At 39.0% G+C, this 16,616-nt stretch overlaps 1 protein-coding gene across 1 annotated transcript in view; it reads left to right on the top strand.

Moving 5' to 3' along the window:
- The window catches only part of LOC137294996 (uncharacterized), a 145,518-nt gene that overhangs the window by 53,993 nt on the left and 74,909 nt on the right, over positions 1-16,616 (top strand). Inside the window, exon 8 of the mRNA XM_067826237.1 lies at positions 2,470-2,663. Coding sequence (XP_067682338.1) covers positions 2,470-2,663 — 194 coding nt within the window. The remainder of the gene's footprint in view (positions 1-2,469; positions 2,664-16,616) is intronic.

Below are 16,616 nucleotides of genomic sequence, written 5' to 3'. Positions count from 1 at the left end.
TATGGACACTTTTCCTTAAAATAACATTTGCATTTGTCTCATCAGCTCTTAGTTTGGTTAGTTTGGCGCTGGTAGTGGGTAATTGATGGGTTTTTGTTCCAGCTGAATCCTATTCCATCTTTCTAAGTCATGAGCTGTCAGTGCTTCCAGAACATTATCATACCCTTCTTGTAAAGGCAGGGCAGTGTGCTCATTAAACAGCCATGCTGTGAAACATGGAATAGGATACTTTGCTAAAGCATTTATTCACACAAATTACAAAAACTTGGAGCCCAAACCAATTTGTTTTGGTGTTTTTATGTTGTTTTTTTATAACAATATGGTAATATGTAAGTATCAGATAAAGAATGCATGAAAATGATGTACAGTTTATGTGAACATGTTCAACTGCAGCATAAAAACTGTAATCTGGTTCTAAGATGTATAGCATATTTAGAAGTGTCCTACTCATGCATATGACGAGAGATCACTCTGTTCAAATGTGTTTTGAGACCTTGAACAAAATGTTGTGTTGTATTTCATGTAGACAAATATCTAGTCTTCGAAATGGACATATTTTATAGAAAAATTTTACATTTTACATTTAAAAAGGTAGGAGATAATGAAATGGAGCCCTGAGACTTTCCTCATTTTCTGCTGTCGAAATCTAGACTTGCCACATTTTCTAAAATGGAAATGTCAAGCACAGTTAATATGAGTGGTGTGAGGATATTGTACTGTGTAAGCCAGAATACAGTTGAACCTCCCACCATTTGAATTGACATCATATGCCACTGTGACACATCGTGATGCTGAAAATATCACATCACATTCAACTTTTGAAAAGCACAAAATCTTAAGCTCATGCTGACCCCAACAAAATTTCATCTGGCCTAATATACCTTAATATGAGAATTAAATCGGAGACATTTTTCAGAGATTTCTACCCATGGCTGCTGACCAGTTTGTCCCAGACAGACAATTTTGTGTGTGTCTAGCTTTTTGTGTAATAGGTTTGATGTAAATGCCGTTACAAGGTATTAAGAAGGTTGTGTGTAGAGAAGATATATGCGTGTGTGTTTGACAAGTTAAGGAGATAACTGCAACAACATAACAAGCAAAATGTGCTTGTTGTTTGCCCGTGGTTTGGTAATGGGGAAATGTATGGAAGGGCTGCCCCTGTCTGACTTATGTTGTTGACACAGCTGAAATAATGGAGAACCATTACACTGGTACAACACTCAATGGGAACAGGCTCAGAATACATCCTCGCACTCACCTATGTAATGGAAGTAACAGGACGTTGATGCCTTGTGGCACAGTTAGGGATGGTGAATGAAGGGAGAGTGTTAGGTGAATGGGGTAAGTGATACACCTGTCAGTATACTTGGGGTGAATGAGCTAGAAAAGTGACACACTTGTTGGTGCACCTCACAGTGGTGAACGAGGAAAGAAAACTGTGACTGTTGTGATGGTGAATAAAAAAAATAAGCTGTGACTGTTATCATATTGAAGGAGAGAAATGTCATCACTTTGATGATGGTGAATGAGAGGAAAAGGCTGTGATTGTTATACTGAATGAGAGAAATAAGTGAATGAGAGAAAAAGGCTGTGATTGTTATATTGAATGAGAGAAATAACGAAGACATCATTCTTTGATATTGAATGAGAGAAATTTTAGCCCTCACTCTTATGATATTGAAGGAGAGAAATAAGTCATCACTTTGATGATGGTGAATGAGAGAAAAATCCTGTGATTGTTATCATATTGAATGAGAGAAATAATGAATACATCATTCTTTGATATTGAATGAGAGAAATTTTAGCCCTCACTCTTATGATATTGAAAGAGAGAAGTAAGCCCTCACTCTTATGATATTGAAAGAGAGAAGTAAGCCCTCACTCTTATGATATTGAAAGAGAGAAGTAAGCCCTCACTCTTATGATATTGAAAGAGAGAAGTAAGCCCTCACTCTTATGATATTGAAGGAGAGAAGTAAGCCCTCACTCTTATGATATTGAAAGAGAGAAGTAAGCCCTCACTCTTATGATATTGAAAGAGAGAAGTAAGCCCTCACTCTTATGATATTGAAAGAGAGAAGTAAGCCCTCACTCTTATGATATTGAAGGAGAGAAATAAGCCATCACTCTTATGATATTGAAGGAGAGAAATAAGCCATCACTCTTATGATATTGAAGGAGAGAAATAAGCCATCACTGACGGAAGAAGAGGGATTAGATATGGGTGACCATCCAACTTTTAATTTGTATTGGTAGGAGATCAATCCAAGTCCACGTTCAGACAGGTAACATGGCTGTCACACTGCAAGATGGTTTGCAGAATTTGTTTAGTGTACAGTCCCTTTGAAATAATTCATCCACCCAGGTTTCAAACTTTGCATTTCTGTGAGAAACCTAATGTGCTGTTACTGATAAGTGATTATCAGATTATCAGATATAGTCCTCCATCGACACTAATTCACTTTTCAGGAGTTACCGGAACCCCAACCAGGCTGAAATAATCACAGATTTCCCCCTTCCAAGAACCACTGGGCGCCCCCAAACAGTGCCGATACGCCGACCGCATGTTCCTCAGCCATATTTCTTCCAGTTTTATAATCAGACAAAGCTAATCTCTCCAAACGGCCCACTCTTCCATAAAGGCACCTCTGGGACCAATGAGGGTAAGTACGTTCTCGTCATCTTTTTGTTTCTTTCAGCACAAGAGCTTCAAGCACATCAGACAAAGCTTTCCTTGAAAGGAAGCGTGCAATAACTGCCAGCATGTAATTTTAGGAAACAATTTGCTTTTGTTAGCCAAAACAAGTCAAGTAATTGCAGTAGTTCATTTGAACACATAGCCTCATTTACATCACAGCCAATAAATTGTGCATTTTCACTGTCCTCATATTTTATTATCCTGGGTTTTCAATAGATACCTCTCATCACTGCAAGCTATCTGACAACTTGTCTTTGGGGATATAGCATTCTACAGCTTCTGGTATCTTTGCATGCAGGAGGCAGGAAGATGTCACTTTTTGTGTTTACCAATATTTAGCTCAGTTGTTTCGATCTTCAAGAGTGAGTGAGTGAGTGAGTGAGTGAGTGAGTGATGCTTCATTAGCAGTCTTGCAGCTACTAACAGCAACCTGACCATTACATGTTGTCAAGTGAGTGAGTGAGTGAGTGAGTGAGTGAGTGATGCTTCTTTAGCAGTCTTGCAGCTACTAACAGCAACCTGACCATTACATGTTGTCGATCTTGTGGGGATTTTTAAGAGGTGTTGACATATGTATGTGAAGATGGCTCTTTTTATGCTACAAGGTAGATGAGAAAGGAATATTAGGCAATTAAAATACAAAAAAAAATTTAAACCACCATTTCTTCCTTATGAATACAGTAACCAAATATGTTTTCCATTTTTGGATGTATGCTTTGCAACTAAAAACAAACTGTCCCAAAGAAAAATGTTAGTGCTTAAATGAACTGGTGTCTTATATGCATTAAGTTTGTCAATATTAAACATTTGTGTGTTTTTTATATACATATAGTATGCTTTAACATTTACCCTAGTATAGTAAAATTAGCTGTATCAGCTTAAGTAGGCCTACATTAGCATCACACAGATAGGTTCATTTTATAAAGCAGCTTGATTAAAAGAATATTTTTTAAATACTGTATGATATCTACTCTTGCTATGGGATTAGTAAGGTCATGCTTGAAGATTTGATGTTTCCTGTGATCCCTATTTGATTGTAATTCTGAAACACATGCTTTTGATGACAGAATTGTACAATGGGTTCTTATTTTAGTAGAGATTTCTTATGATCATTGTAATGGTGTTGGTCGCTTTTTACTGCCTGTAATGGCTGGCTTTTTATGAAATTTCAACCATCACACTGAAACACGGTCCTATTTGCATAGGAGGAGTTTATTAAACCCTCTTAATTATTCTTTAAGCTTTATTTAATGTCATGACAGCAGAATTTATGAACAGTAGTTCCATTTTGATTCCATTAGGATGTAATCATGTAATCAGAGTCAGAGCATGTAATGATTTTAGAACTATGAAATAGCATGTGATGATGTTTTCTTTAGAACTGACGCAAGTTTGTGAGGTATTTTGAGGGAAATGGCTTTGGATCCTGGAATGCAATTACTTAGTGGTGATTTGCAGCATTGTTTATTGAGCAGACTTATGGTAGTTATTCTACATTTCATTACACGCCTACTCAGTTCCCGGAACAGGCGATGATACCTTTTGTCCTACAGGTTGTTTTGTTGTCTTTGGATGAAGGAGGCACACTGGCGTTTAATTAGTCTTCTGTTTTGTTTTAAAAAACCATGTTACATAATTGCTCCATTTATCACATCAGAATATATGTGTATTTTATATTTAAACAGCAATCAACAGCGATCTCATCATTCAAAGAACAGATCCAAAAGATTTTCTGTTACAAAAACTGACATAATTCATTACAGAAGCTGAGGCTTTAAAAATGTAACTTGAAAGAATCTGGTGACCCTTAAAGATAAACAGAAGACAAAAAATTATGAAGATAACTATTCTTTATAAGCTGAATGGAAATACATGTATACTGCTGCAATTTATGTACTTACAAGTGATCAGATTTCAAGGCAAAGAGATACAGGAGGTAAACATCAGTACCAGCTGTGCTAATAATGCACACATGGTAATCAATTAACTTTTTTTCAAACATTTGAAATAATAGAAATATTTGTTTGTATCCCCCGCCGTGCATTTAGCGTGTAGTGGGGGATGTAGTGTTAGGCTCCATCCATCTGTACGTATGATCGGAATACCTTAAGAACCATTGACTAGATTCTTTTCATATTTGGTATCTTAAAAGGTTTATCACAGTAAAAGACAGGTCTCAGTCAGGTTTGGTGACCTTGACCTTCGTCTCAAAGGGACTTAACAAATTTTACATTGTCAGCAAGATATCTCGAGAACTGTCCACTGGATTTTTTCATATTTTAGGGAAGGTGATTTTGGTGACCTTTAGTTAATTTTCAATGTCATGGCAACACTTAGAAGATTTCAGCATGTTCAACTGTATTTTAAGATTGTCAGCAAGATATCTCAAGAACCATTCACTGGATTTTCTTCATATTCATGTCCAACCTTATTCTAGGGAAGGCAGATGGCCCGGTCAATTTTGGTGTCCTTCACATAATTTTCAAGGTCATGATGACACACTGAAGATTTCAGCATGTTAAGCTGGTTGCTGAATTTTCATATTCATCACCAAGCTTCATCTTGGGAAGACGCATTTAACTTCATCATAAATTACTACCTTCATTTTCATTACCTCTTGTGTTTAATTTGATAATTTGCGGCAGTATTGTCAACTTAGTGACAATGCTTGTTTTCTATTTCCTTCGTCTCCACATAACCATTAACAAATATGGGAAACAAGATGTGTGTAAACTGTAGTCTGTAATCATCAAATTAAGTCTGATAGCTTTACTAGGAGAACGGGTCATGTTGAAATAATTGAGAAATTCACACTCATCTTTTTTTGTAAATTATAATGGTTTTGGACGGAATCAGATAGTTTTTCTTTTGCAAGTGCAGTTATGATCATGTAAAAACCTGTATGCATATTTGAATCAAAGTTTACACATTGCTAAGTAGATTTATAAATGAAACGGTATTACCTTATAGGTAAATACTAATTTATGATGTTTAATTTATCAGGAACCTACAAACAATTTTTGACATCAGTGAAAACTAAGTGGACTTTGTCCAGCACAGTAATGCAGCATAAGTCTTGTCCATGTTTTGTCCAGTCAGTCAGGGAATATTCGTCCATTATCAGTTGTGGCTTAAATATTTCTGGACTCAAGATATATTGAGCAATTCCTGTGAACCAATCAAATGTCACAGAATTGCTTTTAGTTTATTTATTGGCAAATGTACAGACTTACCTATGCAAAATATGTTTTCCTACAAACTAATATTTTATGCATATGTGGTCACTATAGATATAAAATATATAACCTATCAATCATATGTTCATGTGATACTGATTTCTTTTTCCATAAGAACATGTGAATTTGGTGCATCATGAAACTAGAACAACTAGTCCTTTCTATTTGCCATTTTAAAGTTGGATTAACTGATAATTTTTAATAAAACTACATTATGAAACATTTTGTTCAAATCAATGGCCATCCAAGCTGCCATGCTAATATGTTACTTAAGAAAAGATAAAACACACAAATTCTTTACAATGTTGATTGCTATATGGCAGAAACAATGCTGATATGGTGTAAAAATTTCACTGAAATTCAAAGTTCTGTAAAACCCAATTCACTCACTTCTACTGACTCATATGACAAGTTTGATCAACACAAACTTTGATCTACACAACTTTGATCAGTCGGTTATTGAATTACATTGTATTTGTGAACATTCCATTCTGAATTATATTGTATTTGTGAACATTCCATTCTGATGCTTTAATGTAATTATCACAAATGGCAGATTATTGTTTGTTGGGAATTGAAATCAACACATGCACATTTTACCTCCTTTCATATCATAGCATATTGCAAATGGAAAATTATTGGATGTAGGGAATTGAGATGTGGACATTTGCCCGCTTTTTATGCCATTCTCCCAGGCAGTCTTGATGATAGTCGTTTTATAACCAACAACTGACAATGAAAGTCTGTGAAGCCGTCTGCTCTCATCCTGTACAGCCACATGTAATGTACATTTGACAACATCCGTACCCGCTGCCACACACAAGGGTTCAGGTTTTCAAAGATACCGTACCTCACCGATGAGGTAATCAGTGTTCTTGAAGACATTACAGAGCACCCTGACCTTTCTACAGGTCAGTATGCATGAAATGAAACTCCCTTGCACCATACTCTGTGCATGTGCGTAATGCACCTAGACACATCAACACATCATGGTGTCATGTGTCTTTGAAGTGCAGGATGGCTGTGTTTGTGATGCAAATTCAGATATCACACGTAATACTTAAAAACAGATGATGGCAATGTGCCGCAGAGTCCAACAAACTGCTGATGGAATATACTCGTTCCCTCTGTGGATTTCTTCATGATGAGAGTCTTCTTACGAAATCCCCAGAACTGTTTTCATAGAAGGATAACTTCTAATGTCAGTGTGATCTTCTCTTTCCATACAGAACCAGCATGGTGAAAGGCTTGGATGCATTTTTCAGTGTTGATTTTGTGTTGTCAGACAGTTTGTGCACTTAAGATTGTTTCATTATGTAATTATGATGATTGCTTATTTACTAATTGATAGAGATCATAGGAATTGAGCAGTCAACATGCAAGTCGTTCATTAGATGACCAAGTACAAATTTGCTTGGTCAGCAAATAATACTGTAAAGCGTTTCCTTTGAAGGTGTCCAACTTGAACGAGATCTGACGTTTTATGTGTTTGCTTATGAATGTTGACATTCTGCAAAATGTGCTGTACCAGCACACTTAATGTATCAAGGAAGTTGAGATCAGGTGTTCACATTAACACCATATATGTTCGACACATGTGTTACATACATCATATTTTATGGGTAAAAATAGTTTCTTGTTTTGAACAGTAAACAAATTACATGAGCACACAGACTGAGTCTCCACCAGTGGGGAAGTCACCAAAGGAATTTTACAACTTGTGTACAGTTGCATATTGTTATTAACCATGCTAACATGTAATAAATTTGTTAGTCAGAACTGTGAGGTCTTTTGATAGAGTGGAATGGTTTGTGACAGTATTTGAGCTCCATCACCTTTATGATATGAACAGGAAGGTGTTTTTCATGATCTGGTCCTTGGTATAGATATATTTTCACCTGGCCATCTGGTGACAAAATCTGAATATCTTGACACCTGGAATGATGATTGATGCCTTTGTTTATTATTACATATCTGATCTGACAGAACTTTGGAATTTAATACTTCACCTTCCACTACTGTTATTCTGGTCCCATATTTGTAATCAGAAGAATTAGGTTCAAGATTGGCAGAACCATTTATCATCTGTAATGCAGGTATAGACTAACATCTTGTCCGTGAAATGAACATATTTATAGAAAAATCACTGGTTTCTAAATTATCTTCAGAATATATTATGAAAGTGAGCCCAGAGACTTTCGAATCATTTAACTGTAAGAATTTAAACTTGCTATACACTTGCAATGGCTACCTTGGATATATTTGCTTCAGGTTCTGTATGATAGACTATAGTCTTGATCCAAGGCAGTACTGAATTCAGTCTCATGGATATATAGTCTCATGGATTTATAGTCTCATGGATATATAGTCTTGTGGATATATAGTCTCATGGATATATAGTCTCATGGATATATAGTCTCGTGGATATATAGTCTCGTGGATATATAGTCTCGTGGATATATAGTCTCATGGATATATAGTCTCATGCATATATAGTCTCATGGATATATAGTCTTGTGGATTTATAGTCTTGTGGATATATAGTCTCGTGGATATATAGTCTTGTGGATATATAGTCTCATGGATATATAGTCTCATGGATATATAGTCTTGTGGATATAAGTCTAAATAAGCGGACACCAGTCTGTTAGAGAGACATTTATATTTATATTCACACTCCCGCAATCACATGATATTCCCTACTGCCTCACTCTTAGTCTGTCTCACACTCCCTGAATCACATGATATTCCCTACTGCCTCACCCTTAGTCTGTCTCACACTCCCTCAATCACATTATTTTCCCTACTGCCTCACCCTTAGTCTGTCTCACACTCCCTCAATCACATTATTTTCCCTACTGCCTCACCCTTAGTCTGTCTCACACTCCCTCAATCACATGATATTCCCTACTGCCTCACTCTTAGTCTGTCTCACACTCCCTCAATCACATGATATTCCCTGTTGCCTCACCCTTAGTCTGTCTCACACTCCCTCAATCACATGATATTCCCTACTGCCTCACCCTTAGTCTGTCTCACACTCCCTCAATCACATTATTTTCCCTACTGCCTCATCCTTAGTCTGTCTTGCACTCCCTCAGTCACATTATTTTCCCTACTGCCTCACCCTTAGTCTGTCTCACACTCCCTGAATCACATGATATTCCCAACTGCCTCACCCTTAGTCTGTCTCACGCTCCCTCAATCACATTATTTTCCCTACTGCCTCACCCTTAGTCTGTCTCACACTCCCTCAATCACATTATTTTCCCTACTGCCTCATCCTTAGTCTGTCTTGCACTCCCTCAGTCACATTATTTTCCCTACTGCCTCACCCTTAGACTGTCTCACACTCCCTGAATCACATGATATTCCCTACTGCCTCACCCTTAGTCTGTCTCACACTCCCTCAATCACATTATTTTCCCTACTGCCTCACCCTTAGTCTGTCTCACACTCCCTCAATCACATCATTTTCCCTACTGCCTCACCCTTAGTCTGTCTTGCACTCGCTCAATCACATGATATTCCCTACTGCCTCACCCTTAGTCTGTCTCACACTCCCTCAATCACATTATTTTCCCTGTTGCCTCACCCTTAGTCTGTCTTGCACTCCCTCAATCACATTATATTCCCTACTGCCTCACCCTTAGTCTGTCTCGCACTCGCTCAATCACATCATTTTCCCTGTTGCCTCACCCTTAGTCTGTCTTGCACTCCCTCAATCACATTATATTCCCAACTGCCTCACCCTTAGTCTGTCTCGCACTCGCTCAATCACATCATTTTCCCTATTGCCTCACCCTTAGTCTGTCTCACACTCCCTCAGTCACATTATTTTCCCTGCAGTGTTGAAGCCCTAAATGAAACAAGTATAGATTTCCCGAGATTCTGAATCTCTAGTCACCTTTTCAATGTACATGGGTTTGTTACTGTTTAAATTATATATATTCAGAGACTATATATAGTCTAGATTGTCCTTGAGAATTCCATATTACAGTCTGGTACATGCTACAGATGTAGATGACTGTCATATTGTTGATACCGTTTTATAAACTTTATAGCAAAAATGTGGGATTTTTGTAATTTTTACTACAGCAGAATATTTTGTTTGTTCTTTTATTAGTAGGTTTATACATTTTTAGATATTGACTGTTTGGAAAACAAGACATCTAACAACTACCTAACTGATACACATCAGCAGAACAAACTATTTTTCCAGACTCCTGTAGACTCCAGGAGCCTTCGAGACACCGCCCACACCTTGATTATCTCCCTTTGTTGTAGCAACCCTGGTCTGGAGCATCATGAATGATCTCAGGAGCTGTGTTTATTTTTTCAAGCACTTGTAATTCTTGAATGTCAGCAAGCATATATCACAGCGGGCCTGGTTCCCACTCCCCTCTCAATTCTCTGCCTCCCATTTCCTGTCACAAACATAGCTTTTGAAAACCTGACATCTGATATTACTCTCTTTCCCATTCCAGAAATCATGTATAGATTTCACATGGGTCAGAGCAGATGTAGGGGGTGGGACGTGGGGGTGGAATGTGGGGGTAGGATGTGGGGGTCTTTGTAAGGGGGAAAGCGTGTCTTTTCTGAGACTGGTAATTGGTACTGTAACACATACACCATTGTGTTTGTTGGAGTTATCTTCGACCAATCACCACCAGTCTTTGCCATGTCATACTGAGGCAAAGTACCACTTTTTATGGCCAAATAGATGGACTCTATTAATGGCACAACATCATTTCACAAATGACTGGCAGTCAAAGCACAGTGGATATTAATGTTCTCAGTTTTGTTCAAATGTTTGTAGTCAGGCTTCATTCTGCTTGTCCGTTGAAAGATATGGGTTTTTTTTCATCCACAGCAAATTGTCTTTGGAATTTTGTGGGTTTTTTTCATGAAGGTATGCTATTTTCCCCATTTTCTGGGACTTCAAGAAAACAACCCTCATGCCTTCTGTGTGGTTTTACAAATTACAATGTGAAGCTAATTTCTTGTGTTCCCTGACATGATGTTGCTGGAATATTGCTGGCATGAAACTATACTCACTATTTAACTCATTCATTATAAATTACAACATATACCACACTTTCATCTAATTTCCAATATTTTCTTAAATGTGTATTTTTTATGTTTGAATAATATTTTTTACATATCTTTGTGATTTTATGCCTGTAGTTACTTCGGTATATGTGAATTCCAAAGTGACATGACTAAGTGTGAAGTTTATTTTGCAACATGAATACATGACACATTTTATGGATGAGCAACTTGTGTTTTATTTGAATATAAAAAGATATTCTTACCCGTAAATATGTCATGTATACATGTTCACCCAAACTTCTAACTGCCTTTCAAAAACTTCACACACTTATATTCAACATTCAAGTATATAAGCTTTTCAAAACATCAGCGAACACAAAATAAATAAAAAAATATTGTATGAATTGCCTTTAGGTTTTCAAAGATGTTAAGACTTATTGTATAAATTAAACTCATGTCAACTGTGTTAGTACCTACGAATGATTTTATATTGTGTTAATAGGAGGCTATTGGACAAAGTCTGTGATAACAGACTTAACAGTGCAGTATATATTTTTGATTGCATTAAGTCAATCAGTTCAGTTTCTGATTTCTGTCAGCTGATTATTTACTTCATATCAAATATTGTTTTACTTCTTCAAAAGTGGCAAGAATATATGAGTATTCTCTTACCTTAAACTTGCACAAACTTAGTCAATACCTTATCTAACATTGCCAGACTCTCTACATCAATCATGCTATAGAAGTCATTCACTATTATCATCAGTGTGGTTGCCTGGGCCTAGATTTTTGAAGCTCTCTCAGCTAAGACATCGTAAGTTAATGCTTAGTCTGTCATACAGACCATGAAGTATATATATCCAAGAAAGCCCACGCAAGTCTAGAAAATGTGGCAAGTCTAGACTTCCATAGCTTTAGGAAATGAAGAAAGTCTCAGGGCTCCATTTCAGTATTAATTTTTTTTCCCTATGAACGTTTTCTTAAGTAAAATGTGTTCATTTCAGAGACTAGTTGTTAGTCTAGTTAATGTTAATCTATAGCACTTATGACTATCTTAGCTCTAAGAGAGCTTCAAAACTCTAGGGCCTTGTGGTGAGGTTAACTCTGGATCCCATAAATAAAGTTATACAGTCAAATCTCATTAATCCAACCTCCGTTTATTCAACAATCAGCTTTATCCAATGCTTTTGCTGACAACAGATTGGATGAATGTCATTTAGTCTCATTTATTTAGTCCGACATCATCGTTAATCCGACAGTTTACTGTGCAATGAATGATGTCCGATTAACAAGACTTGACAGAACTATTGAAAAATTATTCTGATGCCTAAATTGTATGTAAAAGTCCTAAATACACCTACAGTGTTTTAGTCTTGGTCAATATGCACTTGTCACATCACTCTAGACTTCATGGAGATATATATTTGTGTACTTCTGGTGGCTGAGAGAAACACTTTTGGAGGTTAAACCATTTGTGTATCATGTTAGTATATATTTCACTCGCTAGAGTGAGTGACTTTTGATGTCATACTTCTTTGAACAGTATTGAACATGTTGTGACATGTTGGCTATATACTGGATAAGACCCCATGACACTGATGATATATGTTTTTCTTTGTTGTAAGGACTTAGTTTGAGAGTGCAAAGTTCGAATTCAACCTAGAAATGTACTGATCCTGGCCTGGATCTAAACATTATCTAAACTTTGCTCTTATAAGTGGTCTCACGCCTCACTAACTCTCATTAGGATCAATCCTTGATCTTGTCCCTATCACCTGCCTTTAATCAGGTCACCTTGATCTCTCCTTTAACCTCACCCCTGAAAACCTCATCTCACTCACCTGAACCCCTCTGCTCTCATACCTCTGACACTAACCTGTTCCTGTCTAACCCCTATAACCTCAGACTGCTGAACTCACCTTCCATAGCCTGAGCTCACTTACATCATCCCCCATATTCTCAGCCCACTGAAGTCACCTTCCATAGCCTCAGCTCACTTACATCATCCCCCATATTCTCAGCCCACTGAAGTCACCTTCCATAGCCTCCGCTCACTTACATCATCCCCCATATTCTCAGCCCACTGAAGTCACCTTCCATAGCCTCCACTCACTTACATCATCCCCCATATTCTCAGCCCACTGAAGTCACCTTCCATAGCCTCAGCTCACTTACATCATCCCCCATATTCTCAGCCCACTGAAGTCACCTTCCATAGCCTCAGCTCACTTACATCATCCCCCATATTCTCAGCCCACTGAAGTCACCTTCCATAGCCTCAGCTCACTTACATCATCCTCCATATTCTCAGCCCACTGAAGTCACCTTCCATAGCCTCAGCCCACTTACATCCTCCTCCATATTCTCAGCCCACTGAACTCACCTTCCAAAGCCTCAGCTCACTTACATCATCCTCCATATTCTCAGCCCACTGAAGTCACCTTCCAAAGCCTCAGCTCACTTACATCATCCTCCATATTCTCAGCCCACTGAAGTCACCTTCCATAGCCTCAGCTGACTTACGTCATCCTCCATATTCTCAGCCCACTGAAGTCACCTTCCAAAGCCTCAGCTCACTTACATCATCCTCCATATTCTCAGCCCACTGAAGTCACCTTCCAAAGCCTCAGCTCACTTACATCATCCTCCATATTCTCAGCCCACTGAAGTCACCTTCCAAAGCCTCAGCTGACTTACGTCATCCTCCATATTCTCAGCCCACTGAAGTCACCTTCCAAAGCCTCAGCTCACTTACATCATCCTCCATATTCTCAGCCCACTGAAGTCACCTTCCAAAGCCTCAGCTCACTTACATCATCCTCCATATTCTCAGCCCACTGAAGTCACCTTCCATAGCCTCAGCTCACTTACAACATCCCCCATATTCTCAGCCCACTGAAGTCACCTTCCAAAGTCTCAGCCCACTTACATCCTCCTCCATATTCTCAGCCCACTGAACTCGCCTTCCAAAGCCTCAGCTCACTTACATCATCCTCCATATTCTCAGCCCACTGAAGTCACCTTCCAAAGCCTCAGCTCACTTACATCATCCTCCATATTCTCAGCCCACTGAAGTCACCTTCCAAAGCCTCAGCTCACTTACATCATCCTCCATATTCTCAGCCCACTGAAGTCACCTTCCAAAGCCTCAGCTCACTTACATCATCCTCCATATTCTCAGCCCACTGAAGTCACCTTCCATAGCCTCAGCTCACTTACAACATCCCCCATATTCTCAGCCCACTGAAGTCACCTGAGCCTCAGCTCACTTACATCATCCTCCATATTCTCAGTCCACTGAAGTCACCTTCCAAAGTCTCAGCCCACTTACATCCTCCTCCATATTCTCAGCCCACTGAACTCGCCTTCCAAAGCCTCAGCTCACTTACATCATCCTCCATATTCTCAGCCCACTGAAGTCACCTTCCAAAGCCTCAGCTCACTTACATCATCCTCCATATTCTCAGCCCACTGAAGTCACCTTCCATAGCCTCAGCTCACTTACATCATCCTCCATATTCTCAGCCCACTGAACTCACCTTCCAAAGCCTCAGCTCACTTACATCATCCTCCATATTCTCAGCCCACTGAACTCACCTTCCAAAGCCTCAGCTCACTTACATCATCCTCCATGTTCTCAGCCCACTGAAGTCACCTTCCATAGCCTCAGCTCATTTACGTCATCCTCCATATTCTCAGCCCACTGAAGTCACCTTCCATAGCCTCAGCTCACTTACATCATCCTCCATATTCTCAGCCCACTGAACTCCAATCTGATCTGCTCTTTCTGACCTCACCATCTGTTACCTCAGCCTACTGAGCTTACCCCTATAACCTCAGCCTGCTGAAGTCACCTTCCATAACTTCAGCCCACTGTACTCACCCTTCTAACCTTCTCCTTCTGATGCCACCCTTTATAACATCAGCCCACTCAACCCATCCTCTATAACCTCAGCCTACTGAACTCACCTTCTATGACTTCAGCCCACTGTAATCACCCTTCTAACCTTCTCCTTCTGATACCACCCTTTATAACATCAACCCACTGAACCCCTTCCTCTATGACCTCAGCCTGCTGAACTCACCTTCCATAACTTCAGCCCTCTGTACTCACCCTTCTAACCTTCTTCTGATACCACCCTTTATAACATCAGCCCACTCAACCCATCCTCTATAACCTCAGCCTGCTGAACTCACCTTCCATAACATCAGCCCAATGTACTCTATAAGTTGTCACATCGTGTTGAGGGAAATACGGGTTTTATCAGTCCTGAGTAAGGTTGTATTCCCTCCGGCTTGGGGAATACAACCTTACTCGGGACTGATAAAACCCTGTATTTCTCTCGACACAATGTGATAATGCATTTATCTAGCTGAATGTTTTCACTAAATCAAAACAAAACAACACGCATTGAATCGACTTGTGTTTATATACGTGAGATGCCACTGTTTGACCTCAATGCACCGCACGTTACTAAAGGCTTGTCGATGCATGCTTTTCTCACTTCACGTCGTCACCGAGGTGTAGCGGGGAGATACGACTTTCGTAGTGGGATTACACAACTTTTATACTCGCGGATCGCGATGGATGTACATGGTATTTTATCAGTGTCACGTGGACCAATCAAAACTCGACATTCTTACATGAGGCTAGATAAACCCTTTTAACCTTCTAATTTTGATGCCACCCTTTATAACATCAGCCCACTGCTGAACTCACCCTCTAAACTGCCCATTTTTCACCTTCTAACCTCATCCCACTGACTTGGCCCCAATAACCTCATCCTCTATAATCTCAGCCTACTGAACTCAACCCTAAAACCTCAGCTCAGTTCACTCACCCCATATAACCTCAACCCACTGAACTCAACCCTATAACCTTAGCAAAGTTTACTCACCCCATATGACCTCAGCCCTCAGAGCTCACACTCACACAGAATTGTTTCTGTAGAATATTGTGCTGCTAATTCAGTATCATGCTCTGGCAATTCTTTCACCATCATGTTTATTGTCCACTGACACAGAGACCACTGGATTCAGTTTCCTTGTTCAAAGGTCATATTTCACAAACATTCATTCTAACACAGCCTATCACCATGATTGCTCTTAAAATAGCTTTGTGTGAACCGAGAAAAACCTAAATTAGATCTTTACTCCAGTTTGAATGTTTTATCAGTTTCTCTTACAATCTCTGGAGTGTGAGAATAGCTGATTGTTGAAAGTGTTAGGTGTATGAACAGAATATTTCGTCTGTACAGCTGAGAACGGCCATCAAAGAGTAACATGTTTCTAATTTAGGTTCTTCCTGATTTGGTTGATAGTAATTGTTTGGACACCACTTGTAGTAATTGTTTGATTTTGACAGGATATTTCAGCTGATTCTGTTGACAGAGTCCAGCGCTAATTACAAAGCTACTTAGTGGTTTAATTAGCGTCCTTTCTGCTATTAACTTTAGTCTTGAGACAAGGCCGTCATATTGGCAAAGCAGTCAGATTTGATGAATTATTATTTCTGTAAGTAGCCAGTCTAGTTGTCAGCCTCTTCGTCCGGATTGTGTGCCAGATATTGATTGCTGCTCAAATTGCGAAAGTGGACAGCAAGGTGGCGCTGTGTGGCTGCTTCAAGGTCA

Source organism: Haliotis asinina, chromosome 8, assembly GCF_037392515.1.
Source record: "Haliotis asinina isolate JCU_RB_2024 chromosome 8, JCU_Hal_asi_v2, whole genome shotgun sequence".
NCBI classification, from domain to species: domain Eukaryota; kingdom Metazoa; phylum Mollusca; class Gastropoda; order Lepetellida; family Haliotidae; genus Haliotis; species Haliotis asinina.
Note: the sequence above shows the minus strand (reverse complement) of the source record. Positions and strands in the feature narration are given on the sequence as shown.